At 42.2% G+C, this 13,934-nt stretch overlaps 1 protein-coding gene across 1 annotated transcript in view; it reads left to right on the forward strand.

Annotated features, from left to right (window-relative positions):
* LOC103592652 (secretion-regulating guanine nucleotide exchange factor-like) overlaps positions 1-13,934 on the forward strand; it is a gene marked incomplete at its 5' end in the record, with an annotated part of 221,382 nt that overhangs the window by 32,548 nt on the left and 174,900 nt on the right. Inside the window, one exon of the mRNA XM_008575455.1 lies at positions 3,660-3,826. Within this exon, the coding sequence (XP_008573677.1) occupies positions 3,660-3,826 (167 nt within the window). The remainder of the gene's footprint in view (positions 1-3,659; positions 3,827-13,934) is intronic.

Genomic DNA, 13,934 nt, shown 5'->3' on the forward strand with positions numbered 1-13,934 from the left:
ATCTCCCATGGTCTAGTTAGCAGTAGCCCCTAAATTGAGTGTGCAAGATGAATTGCCAGGATGTGGATGTGGAAAAGAATCTTATAACTTCTTTTATATGTTTTTATCACATGCTTTTAAATTTTCTATTTTTTGAGTATGTTTTGTACTGTGTATTTTTGCACATAGTTATAAATGTGCAAAATACAAGTGCATACTTTAATAAATAAATGAATGTACATATATTGGTGGTATGCTAAAAATATTTTACTGATAAAGGAGTAAAAGCAACCAAGTTTGTGGACCCCTGGTCTGGAAGGTGAAATCCAGACCAAGCCTGGCATTTCCCTGTGGCTGGCCTCAGCCTGGCAGCCCTGATTCCCCTCCCAATTTTTCTCCCTCAACCCTCACTCACTGTCCTGCCCCACCTATGTCTTTCAATTTCCATGTCATTGCTCATCTCCTCTCCCTGCTTCTACAGTATTCTCCCTCATTCTCCCATTTTCTTTTCTTATCCAGAAGTGCACCTTAAATGCTGCTTATTCCGTCAAGCCTGCCAGCACAATTCTAGCTTGAAATTCTTCCTTTGGGCTCCCTAAATGTTCTTTGTCAATACTACTCATTTGGCCCCTGTTGTTTTGTGTTGTGTTGAGACCTTTTCCAATGTATAGTTCTTAGTTCTATAGTTATCCTGTGTTCATTGTTACATGGACGTGCCTTTAAATTATATTTCACTTGCTGACTTTATTTTGGGCTGTTTTGTCATTTCTCTCATTTATCGTTTATCTGGAGACACCTATACTTTTTGGGTGACATTAATATATCTATTTTTTATCACAGTAATATATCATTCTTTACTGAAAAGATTCATTTGTTAAATTTGCAATCAATTTGACAGTATGCTTCAGCTTGAGGCAGACATTTACAGTGCATTAATGAACATTTTTTGTATGTGGATTCATTATTTTCTTTTACTCTAGGTGACATAAAGTCATAATCCATGTGTTTAATGCCTTTATTTCAGCACTTATAGTCCTGAGTTTTGCATGGCCTCCTGGGAAGCCATTCTAGTGAGGAAAGCTGGATGGTACACAGAGCATATCCATTTAATCTGGTTTTTTCTCCTCCTCAAACATTGTAAAAATGGCTATTTCATCAGCCAAGTTTCGTCAGTTTGTGATAGCAGCTGTGCAGTCATTGGAGATACCATACCATTGGACTTGGAGTCATAAGACACAGGTTTAAATCTTGATTCTACTACTTGCTAGTTGTTTGAACTTGATCAAATTGTTTAACCTCATCTGTAAAATAAACAATAATGTATATGTCACAGAGTTATTATGAGGATTAATTGAGATAGTGTCTATGAATGTGCCAGGTACCTAGGAGGTGGTTAATAAAGGTCTGTTTAAAAGAAAAGGGAGAATAAAAGGTTTCCTCTGGCCTCTGTGAGCCTTCTAATACAGAATATACTTTGCAGAGAAACAGGCAAGTTCAGAGAATGCACTAAATTTAGGCTTGAGACTGAAGGGTGAACATCAAGTCGGCCTCGTTTCTGGACTTATCTCTAATAGAACATCTATGGCCTCCCCAGAGAGTATGAGGATTAATTAGTTAATCTTTGTAAAGTGCTTTGGAAGTAAAAAGTGCTATGTAAGTGGAATGGTTGAATTGCTGTTGGAGATGTAATAATGGTGCCACTGTATTCTGGCAGTCTTGCCTGTCTTGGACATCCATAGTCAATAACAGAGAAAGTTCTAAGATGTTTTATTTGATGTGAAAGAAAGGATTCATTGTAGAATGTGTGATAACACAATCCTTTCCGTTGTCTTACAGATAGCAACTTCCTAGTTCTTTCCAGCAGAGGAATGCAAAGGTCATTTAAAAAGCAACAGTCTCATCCACTAGCCTCTTGGGAATCTTCTGCTAAAGCAGTCTGGTTATAAATTCTAGCCAGCTCAGATAGAGGGACAGTTGGCCAGTTTTGGATGCTTCATGGGTCCTGCACTCATGGGCTTTCTTTAATCTAATCATGCAAAAGTGAAGGAAGAGCATTGAGTGATTATGCAATGACGTGGACCAGTGTGAATAACCAATGCAGAGTGTACCATGAGCTAGTAGAAAAAGATGTGGCTTAGCTATGTGACCCTGGGCATGTCCCTTTTCTGAGCCTTAATTTTCTCATCTGTTACATGGCAACAAAGTAGTTGATGAATACAGTAATAAAGGTGGCTCACAGGAGGGTGAGTCTTACCCTTTTTAGGATAGTTGGGGAGTCAAGAAAGTTTTATAGAAAAAGTAGTACATGAGATGGACTCTAAAGGTTGAGCCATAGTATACCAGGCAAGGAAAGGGCGTCCTTAGCAAAAGGAACAGTGCATGTAGAACCATGAGATAGCACATCCGAATGGGCCCACTCCCAGTTTTCGTAATGTATGAGGTGCCATGTGGGCCGCACATACTTTGCTCTCTCTTTGAGGAAGCCCAGAAGTCTGATTCCTGTGAACCGCTTTGTATCTACCCCAGTGTCTGCAAGCAGGTAGAGGCTGAGAACTGTATCCCTGCAGAGCCCTGTATCCCTGTGACATTCTGACATTTCCTCCATGAGTCTATGGTTGTTTTTCAGATGACACTATAAACCATATGTTGAATGTGGGGCCAGATAAGGCTTTGATACCAAACAGAGTATATAGTAGATTTGTCTATAATTTCATATGCATTGCTTGGTGTTTTGTGTCTTGAGCAAAGTTTTTCTTTGTTAAAATAAACATGTATAAAGAGTTTATACAGCGCACATGGTTATGCATATTTATTGCAGAGAATCTGTTAATAATCTATGCCTCACCAGATTTTGCATTTCTGTTGGAATAACAAATGTGGCACTTGGCACAACTGAATGAGTTTGGTGAATTTTCTCTTATCTGGTAGAGGAAAGGCCAGTTCTTTTTTTCCAAACTTCGTTTTCTACTACCATCTTTAGCACTGGCCAGCTTCCCATGTGGTACATTTGGGGGACTAAATGTTTTTCAGGCTTTAGATGGTTTTGTCTTTTTTTTTTTCCCCCTTACTCTCTTCCCTCTTGCACACATAGAGACTTGATTTGGGACTGTTAGAATTGCTTCTCTGGGTAAGAGCATAGACTCTGAAAGGTCCTCTTATGTTACATGGAGGGAAAAACACATGAATCTGGCTATTGATTGAGCTAAGAGTAAGGCCCTAGGAGATTGTGGCATGGGGAACTTCAAGGTGGATAAGTGGGTCCTGGATTGGGTGGGGAGAGAAGAGCCATAGAACAGGCATCTGGGCAGAGCACAAAGGAGGGTGTGGAGAGGGTAGAGGGTGGGTAGGCTGTAAAGTGTGGTTGACATTTTATCTGTAGTCATATACATATCTATTTCAAATGCAAGAGCATAGGCTTTAGAATCAACTTCTGTTTGAATTCAGCCCTGGTGCTTATCACTTGTTTGATCTTGGGCAAGTCATGTAACCTCTCTGAACCTCAGTTCCCACATGTGTAAAAATGTGAATACTTGTGCTTTCTTTACAGGAAGATAGGAAGGCTCCTGGTACATAGTAGTTGGTGCTAAAATAAATGTTCACACTTTCTCTAGTATTTCATTGTCTACCCATGGGAACACAGCTGTAGAATGTAGCCTTAATTCAGATAATGTTTGTTTTAGAAACTGGCAAGGTGTTTACCTGGGGCCGAGCAGACTATGGTCAACTTGGGAGGAAGTTGGAGTCTCATGAAGGCTGCAAACCAGAGAAGCGGGATTCATTCCTCCTCTGCTCAAGACCACAGAACAGCACACCTTCGTCCCTGCATTGCCTCACAGGAGCAAATGAGGTAGGAAGGACTTCTCACAGATGCAATGTGTCTCTTTTCCTTGCCTTTCAGTGAAGCATTTACTGAGGGCCTACTGTGGGCCAGGCATTTTGATAGATTCCATGTAGGAATCTGGAGGGGTCCTTGCCCTGGAGGAGCTCATGGTTTAATATGGTAGAAAAGTCAGTTATGTAGATAACTGTACTGTAAGGCAGAATGTGTACAACTCATTTAGAGGGGTTCAATGCACTCTGTGTCCACTGTGAAGAGTGAGAAATGAATTCAGGGTGCAGGGATTGGCTTAGGCTTAGAATGACCTGGCTTTCAGCTGTACCTTGGAGGGTGGGTCAGACTTGAGTAAGCAGTTGTAAGAGAGAAGAGGACTTTTAGATGGGTGCAACAGCTTGAACAGGGTCATGGGGGTAGGAAAGTGAAGAAATTGTTTTGGGGACCAATGGTAGTTAATTTTGGCTGTAGCGAGGGGTGTCTACAGGACGATTATGAGGTAATATTGAAAAGATGGGTTAGAATCTGATCAAGGAGTGCTTTAATACTGAGCTAAACATTTTGCACTTCTGTTTATATTTCCCAGTATTATTCAAGCCCCTGTGGTTCTCTGAAATGGATTGAATTTCCATATTTAAGGCAGGAGTCTTAATTTCTCCAGGGTTTGTGTTTCTGTTACTAAATTTTACTTTACTGGTTTTTTTTTTTTTTCAAAAAAAGAAAAGGCTAGGTTTTTGAGAAGAACAAGGATAGCCACAGAGGAAATGTGCCTCTGAACTCAAGTTGCCTTCATGAAGGAATTCAGTGTTCATTCAGTCTGTCAAAAAAAATTAATAAGCTGGTGAGACTTCTGTAATTAGCATCAGACTAATTACAATCCTCTCCATACCTAGAGGGCTTCCCTTCCCCAGGGGCCTGCCTGGCCTCTTCCTTCCAGGTATGTAGGACGGTTCTCAATTTCTGCTTCACATCCCAGCCGTCATCCTCCTGGGCCCTTCCTTAGTGCTGGGTTGAGTCTGTCTGTCTTTTTCTCTCTCTCTTTCTCTTTGATTGAAAAGGTACTAAACAACACTGAAAAGACAATTTACACATGGTAATAAAACCATCTGTAATCTTACCACCCTAACACAACTCCATTCCTTTTTGCATATGCACATGTATGTGTGTCTACAAAGTTGTAGTGACAGTGTTTAAGATGTTTTGTATCCAGTCTCCATTTATTTTATCACAAATGCTTTGCTTTGTTTCCTCTTGGTCTTTAAAATGATTACATGATTAGAAGGTTCTGGGATTTTTCAAACCATTCTTTTAATGTTGGACATATAGATGATTTTCTTTCTTTTGTCACTATTATGAATCTTGCAGTGAATCCCTGTTGAGCTGTTTTCTTAAAATACGATCTTGGGGATGAAATTACAAGGGCAAAGGCCATCAGCATCATTATGACTTTTGCTATATTTCTCTAGATTCTGTTTGGAAGAAGTTTTTTGAATTATTTCATCAAAATACAATAGAAATTGATGTAAGAGTTATGTTAAGGAAGTAAAAAAATAACATGGCAAATTTATCATTACATGCCTATTACCTATTTGCTGAATGCATGAATAAATGATTATTCACTGTTACCAGTTTTCTGCTAGGTATTGAGATAGCATGAGCCAAACCCTCTTTAAAAGAACCAGACACTAAACCACAGTAATTAGAAAAGTATTAGGTTTGGGAGAAGAAATGACCTCAAAGGAACGCAATATTTAAACTAGTATTGTCTTCTTAGTGAGTTAAGGTGCTGAGAGCCTTCTATTTAGTGTTTTAGACTCTAGCTTTTCTTTGTCTTTCCCAGATCATTGAGACTTCATGGTTGGGTAGTATAGTAGTGGAGGCATAGAGGCATTGTAGATTTTTCTCAGTCTCTGTACCTTACATAATTATGCATAAGGTATTGGTGAAGATAAGATACTAAGTTCTTGGCCTGCAGTAAGCACTCAGTAACTGTTGGTTCTGTTCTCTTCTTCCTTGCTGAAGCCTTTTAATGCCTTATGCTGGCCACAGGGACAGACATGGCCAGCGCAAACATACAGCCTAAGAGCCAGACGTTGATGTGAACTTTAATGTAGCTTCTTAGTGGGACAATGTGAGGAGTAGGCCTGAGCCTTGAGCCCCGTGGCAGCTTTATTTTCGTGCTCCCTTTCTCTGCTTCAGTCTCTAGGGTGCTGGTGTGTAAACTCTGGTCTTACTGCAGGTTCAAACTTCAGGCTGATACCCATTGGTAGATTGAGTCTGGGAATTATCTCCAGCTGTTTTTGCCTAGGTCTGGCCTGCCAGGCATCTACTAGGGTACTTCAAAAAGTTCATGGAAAAATGGAATTAAAAGATGATATGAATTTTTTCATGAACTTTTTGAAGTACTCTTATTTTGCCTGAGGCCCAGAGAGAGCCAGGCCAGTTGGGTAGCTATAAGCTGTTAGGGGTGGATTCATCATGGAAAAAATAAGAACTGTACTAAACTAGGTGCTACCCTGGTGAGGGGCTTGGTCAGGGAGATGCAGGGACACTTGGGAAGGCAGGAGTAGCCTTGGACTAAGCTGATGATTGCTGACCTTCAAGGACCCTAGTGTGGTACATAGCTGACCAATTGCCTTTAATTTCCATTAATTGCCTTTAATGTCCAAAGGATAAGAGGGGAGGAGTGAGCTGTTAGGGCTGGGGACTCAGGTAGGATGTCTGCATAGAAGGGTCCAGAGGGACAGCCAAGCAGGAGGGGAGAGCACAGGTAGACAGAGCTAGGCTGTGGTATAACCATTTCTTTCCATGAACAAAAGAAAGCAATAAACACAAAGTTACTTAGTGCTTATCATAGGCCAGACAATGTGCTAAATGCTTTACAGATATTATTTTATCTTTACAGTAAACTTTTGCACAGGTGTTATAATCAGTGCTTTAGTAATGAGGCTCAGAATGGGTAACTCAACTGTCCCTGGCTCATACAGTAGGTAAACAGTGGGACCGGGACTTGAAGTACTTGAAGAAGCTCACATACTTTCTGTATAGATGAGGTAAGACTGAGGGTTATTTTTCTACATCCTTTTTCATATGTACCCTTCCCTGGATGAAAGCTCTTAAAGTCTGGGAGTCAGTGTCTCTAATTCCCTGAAAGTCTCAATTCTTTTCTTCTGAGCCATGTCTTGTCTCTAGCCTGAGAAAGACTTTGAGATTTTAGACCTGGCGGGCCTTCCTTTAATGTTCTTGTGGTGGTGAAAACTGTGTGTTCCAAGTGCTATCAGCTTTACCTTGGACACTGGGCTTCTCTAGATACTCCTAGAAAATTCACGGGGTAGCACAGTGATTGGGATCAATTCTCCCATGCACAGGGCAGGGTGTGTGTAAACAGGTTTGTGTGCTACTTTGCAGCAAATATATACCACAGCATCTTTTTCTTCCCAAGCCCCAGGTGGAGTTGCTACCTGCACATTTCCTGTGGAACATTGACTCTAAACTCTGCCCAAAGGTGGAAGCCTGCATTTCACAGTTGGGCAGAAGTGCTTGTGCTCACTAAAGTGGGTACATTGGGGGCTGCCCAAGATTCTGGAGCAGCTATAGTTGGACACCTGGTGTGTTAGTGGAACTGTCAGGAAACCTGCTTGACTAAAGACAAATAGCCTTTGTGGGGACGAGAACTAGACTGATAGAAGACCTGGGTTCTAGCTTCGGTTCTGCCCTAACTGAGTGAATTTGGGCAAGTCCCTTTTCTTTTTCCCTGGGTCTTTAGTTTCCCATGTGTAGGCTGGGGATGTTAGACTCGATGACTCCTAGTATTTCTTATAGATCTAAGAATCTCTTCCATCTCTAATTCTCATTTCATGAAAATGGTCACTGCTTAAATTTTTCATGATTCTTGCCCCTGGAGTCCCTCAGTTTCATAGCCAAGGTCACTAATCTCCAGCTGCTAACTCAACTTTGGCAGACCTGGGAATGTTAACTAACTAGAAGTTCCAGGCTTCAGTACCTGTGTTTCATTTAGCATTGTTCTGACTCTTTGTCCTGGTGCTATTCTCTGCCCTCATTCCTTGTCCCCAGCACTCCTGTTCCAGTTTAGGTTATGGGACTTAGCATGATACCCCTGCTCCTTGGTCCCTAGACCTCAGTAGGGTGCCCCTGCTCTTGTTCAATCCCTAGGGTTTCCAGGACCAGATCTTTCCAAAACTTGCAGTTCGGCTTTGACTCTTGTCCTGTGGCTGTACCCTTAGTGCCTAGGACACACCTTGCTGATATTGCCTTCTTGGATTCCTTGCAGCACCACTTTGTGGGCACTGTCTCATCTTTTATGTTTTCCTCGGTCTCTCTGATGTTTACCTCCTTCTTGACTTTGAGCTCTTGCCCATTCCATAGTCAACACTGTAAATAGGTTGACACCTGCCATGTGCCAGTGTTGACCACACAATGGTGGTAGGTGAGAAGGTGGATACAAAGATTAAAAATACATGGTTTTTGCCCTCAAAGTAAATCTTTTGCACATAAGTAAATCTCTACTGTACAGAGTGAAAAAGTGCTATTAGAGTACAGAAGGTCAGAGGAGTGGTGAAGATGGAATGATTAATTCTGAAGGCACTAACCCAGTTTGAACTGGGTTCTTAAAAAAGAGTAGGAGTTTAGCAAAGGTAGAAGGCCATTCCAGGCAGAGGGGACAACATGCACTAAAACTGTGAGTCTAGATCTGCTTTTAACTCCTGATGTAAATCGGATGCCTACACATTCCAGTGGTTGAGCCTAGTTTTGCTATCTGGCTGCCGGTCTGGCCTGTCCCATCACTGTCTGAAGAAAAATGACTTTCACGTATGTTATCTCGTTTGATCCCAGCATGATGCTGTCAAATAGGCCAGAACAGGAATGATTATTCCCATTTTATAATTGAGGAAACTGAGGTGCAAAGAGGCTAGCTAGGAATTAGGAGAAGATCCAAGACAAACAACCTGATTCCCAGTGTTTCTGAGGGACTGCTCTGGACTCCGTCTGCAGCCACAGTCCTGAGTCATGTTCCTGGTTTGAATTCTGCCCACGTTTGGTTGAGGAGCCCCAAATCCCAGTCAGGGAGTTCAGTATAGATGTGCACGTGTGTGCACACACACAGCCTTTGGAGCAGGAGCAGGAACTGTGGAAATAAGAGTTGAACCAGGGATTGGGTAATTGTCAAGCTCAAATGCCATCAGCTTTCATTTTGCTGCAGGACTAAAACTGTTAGAGGATCAACCTGTGCACAGGGTATAAGTGAAATCTGTCAGAATGAGTGGGAAAGAAGCTATTTTTAGTTTGCAGAGTCACTCACTCGGCTGTGTTAGCTGAGGTTTGAACCAGTCCCTTACGCTTTCCACAGTGTTATTTTTGAAGGAGAAATACCACTTGAATGCTGTGTAAAACCCATTAATGAACCTGTAAGTTTCCAGGGCATCTTTGTCCTGCAGCTCCCTCGGAAGGTTGCCTTTCCTGAATGACCTTCCTCCTTTCCTATATTTAATGCATTTCTAATTTTAAGTTTGTGTCAAGATTGTGGGACTTCAATGCCCTAAATAACACAGAAATCTACCACCAGCAATCAGCTGAGTCCAGAGGGCTCTGACAAAATTGAACACAACCTGAAAAAGCATTCCCAAGTGGCTCTCTGGTAAGTAACCCACAGCGTTGTTGCTGTTCCTAGAGGAGCACGAGGTCTCTGAGACGGTGGGGCAAGGCAGCCCAAACCTCTCAGGTGTAGCAGGAGCCATTGTCTTAGAGGCTTCCCAAAATGGGATAGCAATGCTAAAAATGGGTAATTATGTTCACCCAAAGACTATTCTGTTGGTGATTAGAAAATCTAGCGCATCTGTGCTATAGCTGCTGACATAGCAGGGGAGGAAATAACATAAAACAAGCTTTAAAGCAGTGGACTGGATTTGTCCATGTGAACACTCAGAAGAGAGAAAGAGCCACCAGACAGGGCTGTCATATTTGAGAGAGAGGGTAAAAGATATGATATAGCAAGCACTTACTACTTTCTGCTATTTTCTTATTTATATTTATCATCTCTCTCTTCTCACTAAAATATAAGATCTATGAGAGCAAAGGCCTTGTCTATCTTGTTAAAAGATCTGTTTCCAGTGCTTAGAATAGTCTCTAGAACCTTGTAGTAGTAGATGTTTACTGATTGAAGAAATGGAAGGTGAATGGAAGAAATGGTTTTAGAGTTATGTGCCCCCTTCACCTTCTCTCCTCTTCCTCCATACAGTTGGTGCTTCTCAATCCCAGGCCAGTTCAGGAACAGGCATTTCCATGTTTTCAGGCTTTTGATTATCAAATGCCCTGCAGAGCCAGCATGGGTAGGCTCTGACCCAGTATCATGCTCAGAACAGCCCTGGAGTTTCTTACAAAGGCTGTTGATGATGAGGCACATAGTCCTTTAGCACTTCTCAGTTTACTAAGTACTTTCACACATATTCACCCTAGGTTTCTCTCCTTTGATCAAACATGCTTAAGTATGGCCGTCTGTCTGAGCACTACATTCTTAGTAGGGCAGGGAAGCAGAGAAGAGTGGAGCAGCTGCTGTCTTAGGAGCATGTGAGTTAGTAGCAGGGCTAAGTTAAGTTCATTGCAGGACAAGCAGGATGTGACAAAGGCTGTAAGAGAGACTGACGATAAAAATATGTTGATCCTGTCCCTTCCCATGTCCTTGGGGCCTTTTTTTTTTTTTTTTCTTGCATTTTTAGTACCTGTGGTTTTATTGGATTCTGCAGGGTTGAGGTGTGGGGTGGTTGGGGTGGGAGGTGGTGACTGGAAAGACTTCCTGAATTGGAAGCCTTGACATTAAATTAGTTTTCAAGGGAGCTAATGTAAAGTAACAGGGGAATCTTGGCAAGATCTTGCATTTAAGAGGAGAGCAGAGGAAGAGCAGCCAGATAGAGTCAGAGTATTGACAAGAGAGGGAGAAAGGAAGCCAGGAACTGCATATCACAGAGGCTAAGGGGATTTCAACAGGGAGGCCAGGCAGGCTGGGAACAGAGAAAAGATCACTGGATTTGGTGATGGGGAGGCTGTGGTGACAATTCTGAGAGCAGACTCAGTGGAAAGGTGGAAGCCAAAGCAGGAGCATAGTGAATGAATGGGTAAGGAGAAATGCATGCTGCAGTTGTGAATGACCGTTTCAGGAGATTTGGTGGTCAAAGGAGGATGAGAACAAGCTCAGCACCTTGAAAGGTGGGTCAGCTCAAGTTAGTTTTGTAAGCATGGAGAAACCAGAATGTGTCAGAAGGCTGAAAGAAAGAATTAGAGTGAGAGAGAAAGCCTATGAGTGAAGTTGTGAGAGGGAGGGAGATAGCTGGAACAAGGCCCCCAAGGTGAGGAGATAAGGGATTGAGATCACTGTAAAGGGACAGTTCTGATGAGAAAAACAGACACTTTTTCTTTCTTTCAACACAGGATTAAAAAAAAAAGGGGGGGGGTATATGAAGATAGAAGCTTTGAGGTAGAGATGAAAATGCTTTCATTGAATTGTGTGTTTCCTTTGTCATCATGTTAAATGTTTTATTTATTCAACAAATGTTTACTGTGTCCTACTGTGGGTCATGCACAGTGCAAGGCACCAAGAATTCACAAATAAAAGACAAAGTTACTGCCCAATATTGTAATACGTATTTACTAGTAATGCAGTACTTATTAAGACATCCTTCTCTAAATCAAACTTTTGAGTTCTTTGAGGACAGGCGCTATCTTATTTATTCTTGTATGATTAGGACCAGGCTTGGTACAAAGTAAATAATCAGTAGAAATGTGCTGAAAAAAGCATGAGAGCTTATATCGGGTGGCTTAATCTTCCTGCTTAGATTGAAAGACAAATGGTGTACTGCAGTCGTGAGGTTAGAGCAGGAGGCCACCAGGGAGAGACTAGTTCACTTTACTCTATAGTGGGTCATCCACCACACCTCTGGTGACTGCCTGGAAGTGGGAGAAGAAAGACACCATTATTGATTCTGACCCATGAGTGGTGGGTAGGGTGGATGCTGCTGTCTTCATTCTAGAGGGTGAGGAAAAGCTGTCACTAGCTCAAAGTCACAGTACATGGCAGAACAGGGATTTGAACCTGTCTCTCAGACCCCTCACTTCTCTCATTGCTAGCCCTGTACACCAGCAGCTGCCTCTGTGGACAGTTCTGGTCAGGATATGACCCTGGGCTCTGACTTTAGCTCTTACTGGGTGGTAGTCGGATCTAGCAGAGACCTGGTAGCCCTCTCCAGGCTCTGAGTCAGAGTCTTATAAGGAAAAGCAGCAGAAAAAGGAATAGTTGCAGTAAGGACTGGGACAGTGAAGTTAATTCATGATTATGGTAAACCATACTGCTGGCTGGAGTTGGAGATCTGATGGACAGAGTCTTGAACGTAGAATGAGACCTGGGTTGGAATTTCAGCTCTGTAACTATAATCCATATGACTTTGGGTCAGTCAAAACCTTGCCAAGCCTTAGTTTTCTCATCTACAAAGTGGGCATAATAATATTTGTTTTATCTTGCCCACGGGGTTGTTGAGTTATGCAAATAAGATTTATGAGGAATTTTGTAAACTGTAAAATACTGTACAAAAGGGTTATTTTTGGGTTCATGACATATGAGTCACTCTATGCTTCAGATACAGGTTTTGTTATAGGTATGGGTCAGAGCTGCTCTTTTGTCTTAATCACTTGAGATCTTCGGAGCTACATAGAGCCATCCTGGATCTTATGGTAAACACTTCTTAGAATCAGAGCCAGCAAAAATAGTGGAGCCCAGATGCTTGGTAATACATAGCCAATCTCCATGCAGTGCCAGAGGGCCTGAATTCCTGTCAAGGTAGCCATCAGCATTGACAGCAAGGATGTTTCTGGCTTGTTTTCTCTCAGCAGCAGAGAAAATTCATCAGCAATGATTTAAGGTCCCAGTGACCTCATGTGTCACCACCACGCTCTGCAGAAGTACAACTGCCCAGGCCTCGCCCAGGGTCACCCAGGAGCTGACCAGCTGTCTTTTGTTGCATTTGACCTTGAAAACTGGGCTGTCCAAGGGTGTAAGTAAATCATACAGAGGTTTAGAGTGAAAACAGAAGTCACTGAGGGTTTCAAGGAGGCTGCAGTGGTCCGATGAGAGAAATGCTAGATCTGTGAATACTGAGCAAGCTGTGTGTGAATTGGTTGACCAGGGGATTAAAACAATGTCCTTCTCTATCACTGTCCCTCTAGCTTGGAGCCTTATTATCTATTGCCTAATTACAGTGACAGCCCCTTAGTTAGTTACCCTTTGCCTCTAGTTTGGCCTCACCCTAGCTGACCCCACCTAATTGCCAAAGTAGTGAACTAAAATATAAATATGATCTTGCTAATGCTCTTATTTCTTTATTTTTTTTAAGATTCTTAGAAAATACAGAAAAACATTTATTCACACAATAAACACTTATTGGGCACCTACTATGTGGAAAAAACTTAGCCATACCTGTAGGACATGGTGGAGAATAAGACTCAGCCTCTGTTCTCGGGGTGGGAGAGACACACAACCCGTAATCTCCACAGCTGATGTGCAAAGAATGGAGTTATTAGAGTGTGAGCTCCAGGATTGTTGTTGGCCTTGTTCACCACTGTCTCCTCATCACTTGGTGAGTGCCCAGCACACATTAGGTGCTCAGCAGACAGTTGTTATAGGGATGAATGTATGCCCTTACTTTTTAAATGGTTTTCTGCCCTGGATGAAGTCCAAAATCTCTGGTTTATCCTAAGAAGCTCTTCTTGATTTGGCCTCTGTCAAAATATCCAGCCTCACCTCCTACCAGTCTCTCCTTGTATTCTGCAATTCATCTGTCCTGAACCAACGAAAGCCTTGTGTTGTTTGATACTTCTGGGTCTTTACACATGCTGGTTCTGCTTCCCTTTTCCCTTGGCAGCTTGAACAGCTACTACCCATTCCCCAATAGATAACAAGGATGATGTCTTACATTCATCTTGGAATTTCTACCATCCAACCTGACAAACATGCCTCATCTTTCTTTCTCTATTGAGTTTTTTTTAGCTTGGTGTCATTACCCACCTTTCTTGGCTCTGCTGAGCTGCTGTCCTGAAGCTGTTTTCCACACTCACTCCA

The sequence above is a fragment of the Galeopterus variegatus genome, unplaced genomic scaffold (assembly GCF_000696425.1).
Source record: "Galeopterus variegatus unplaced genomic scaffold, G_variegatus-3.0.2 Scaffold1191, whole genome shotgun sequence".
Taxonomy (NCBI): domain Eukaryota; kingdom Metazoa; phylum Chordata; class Mammalia; order Dermoptera; family Cynocephalidae; genus Galeopterus; species Galeopterus variegatus.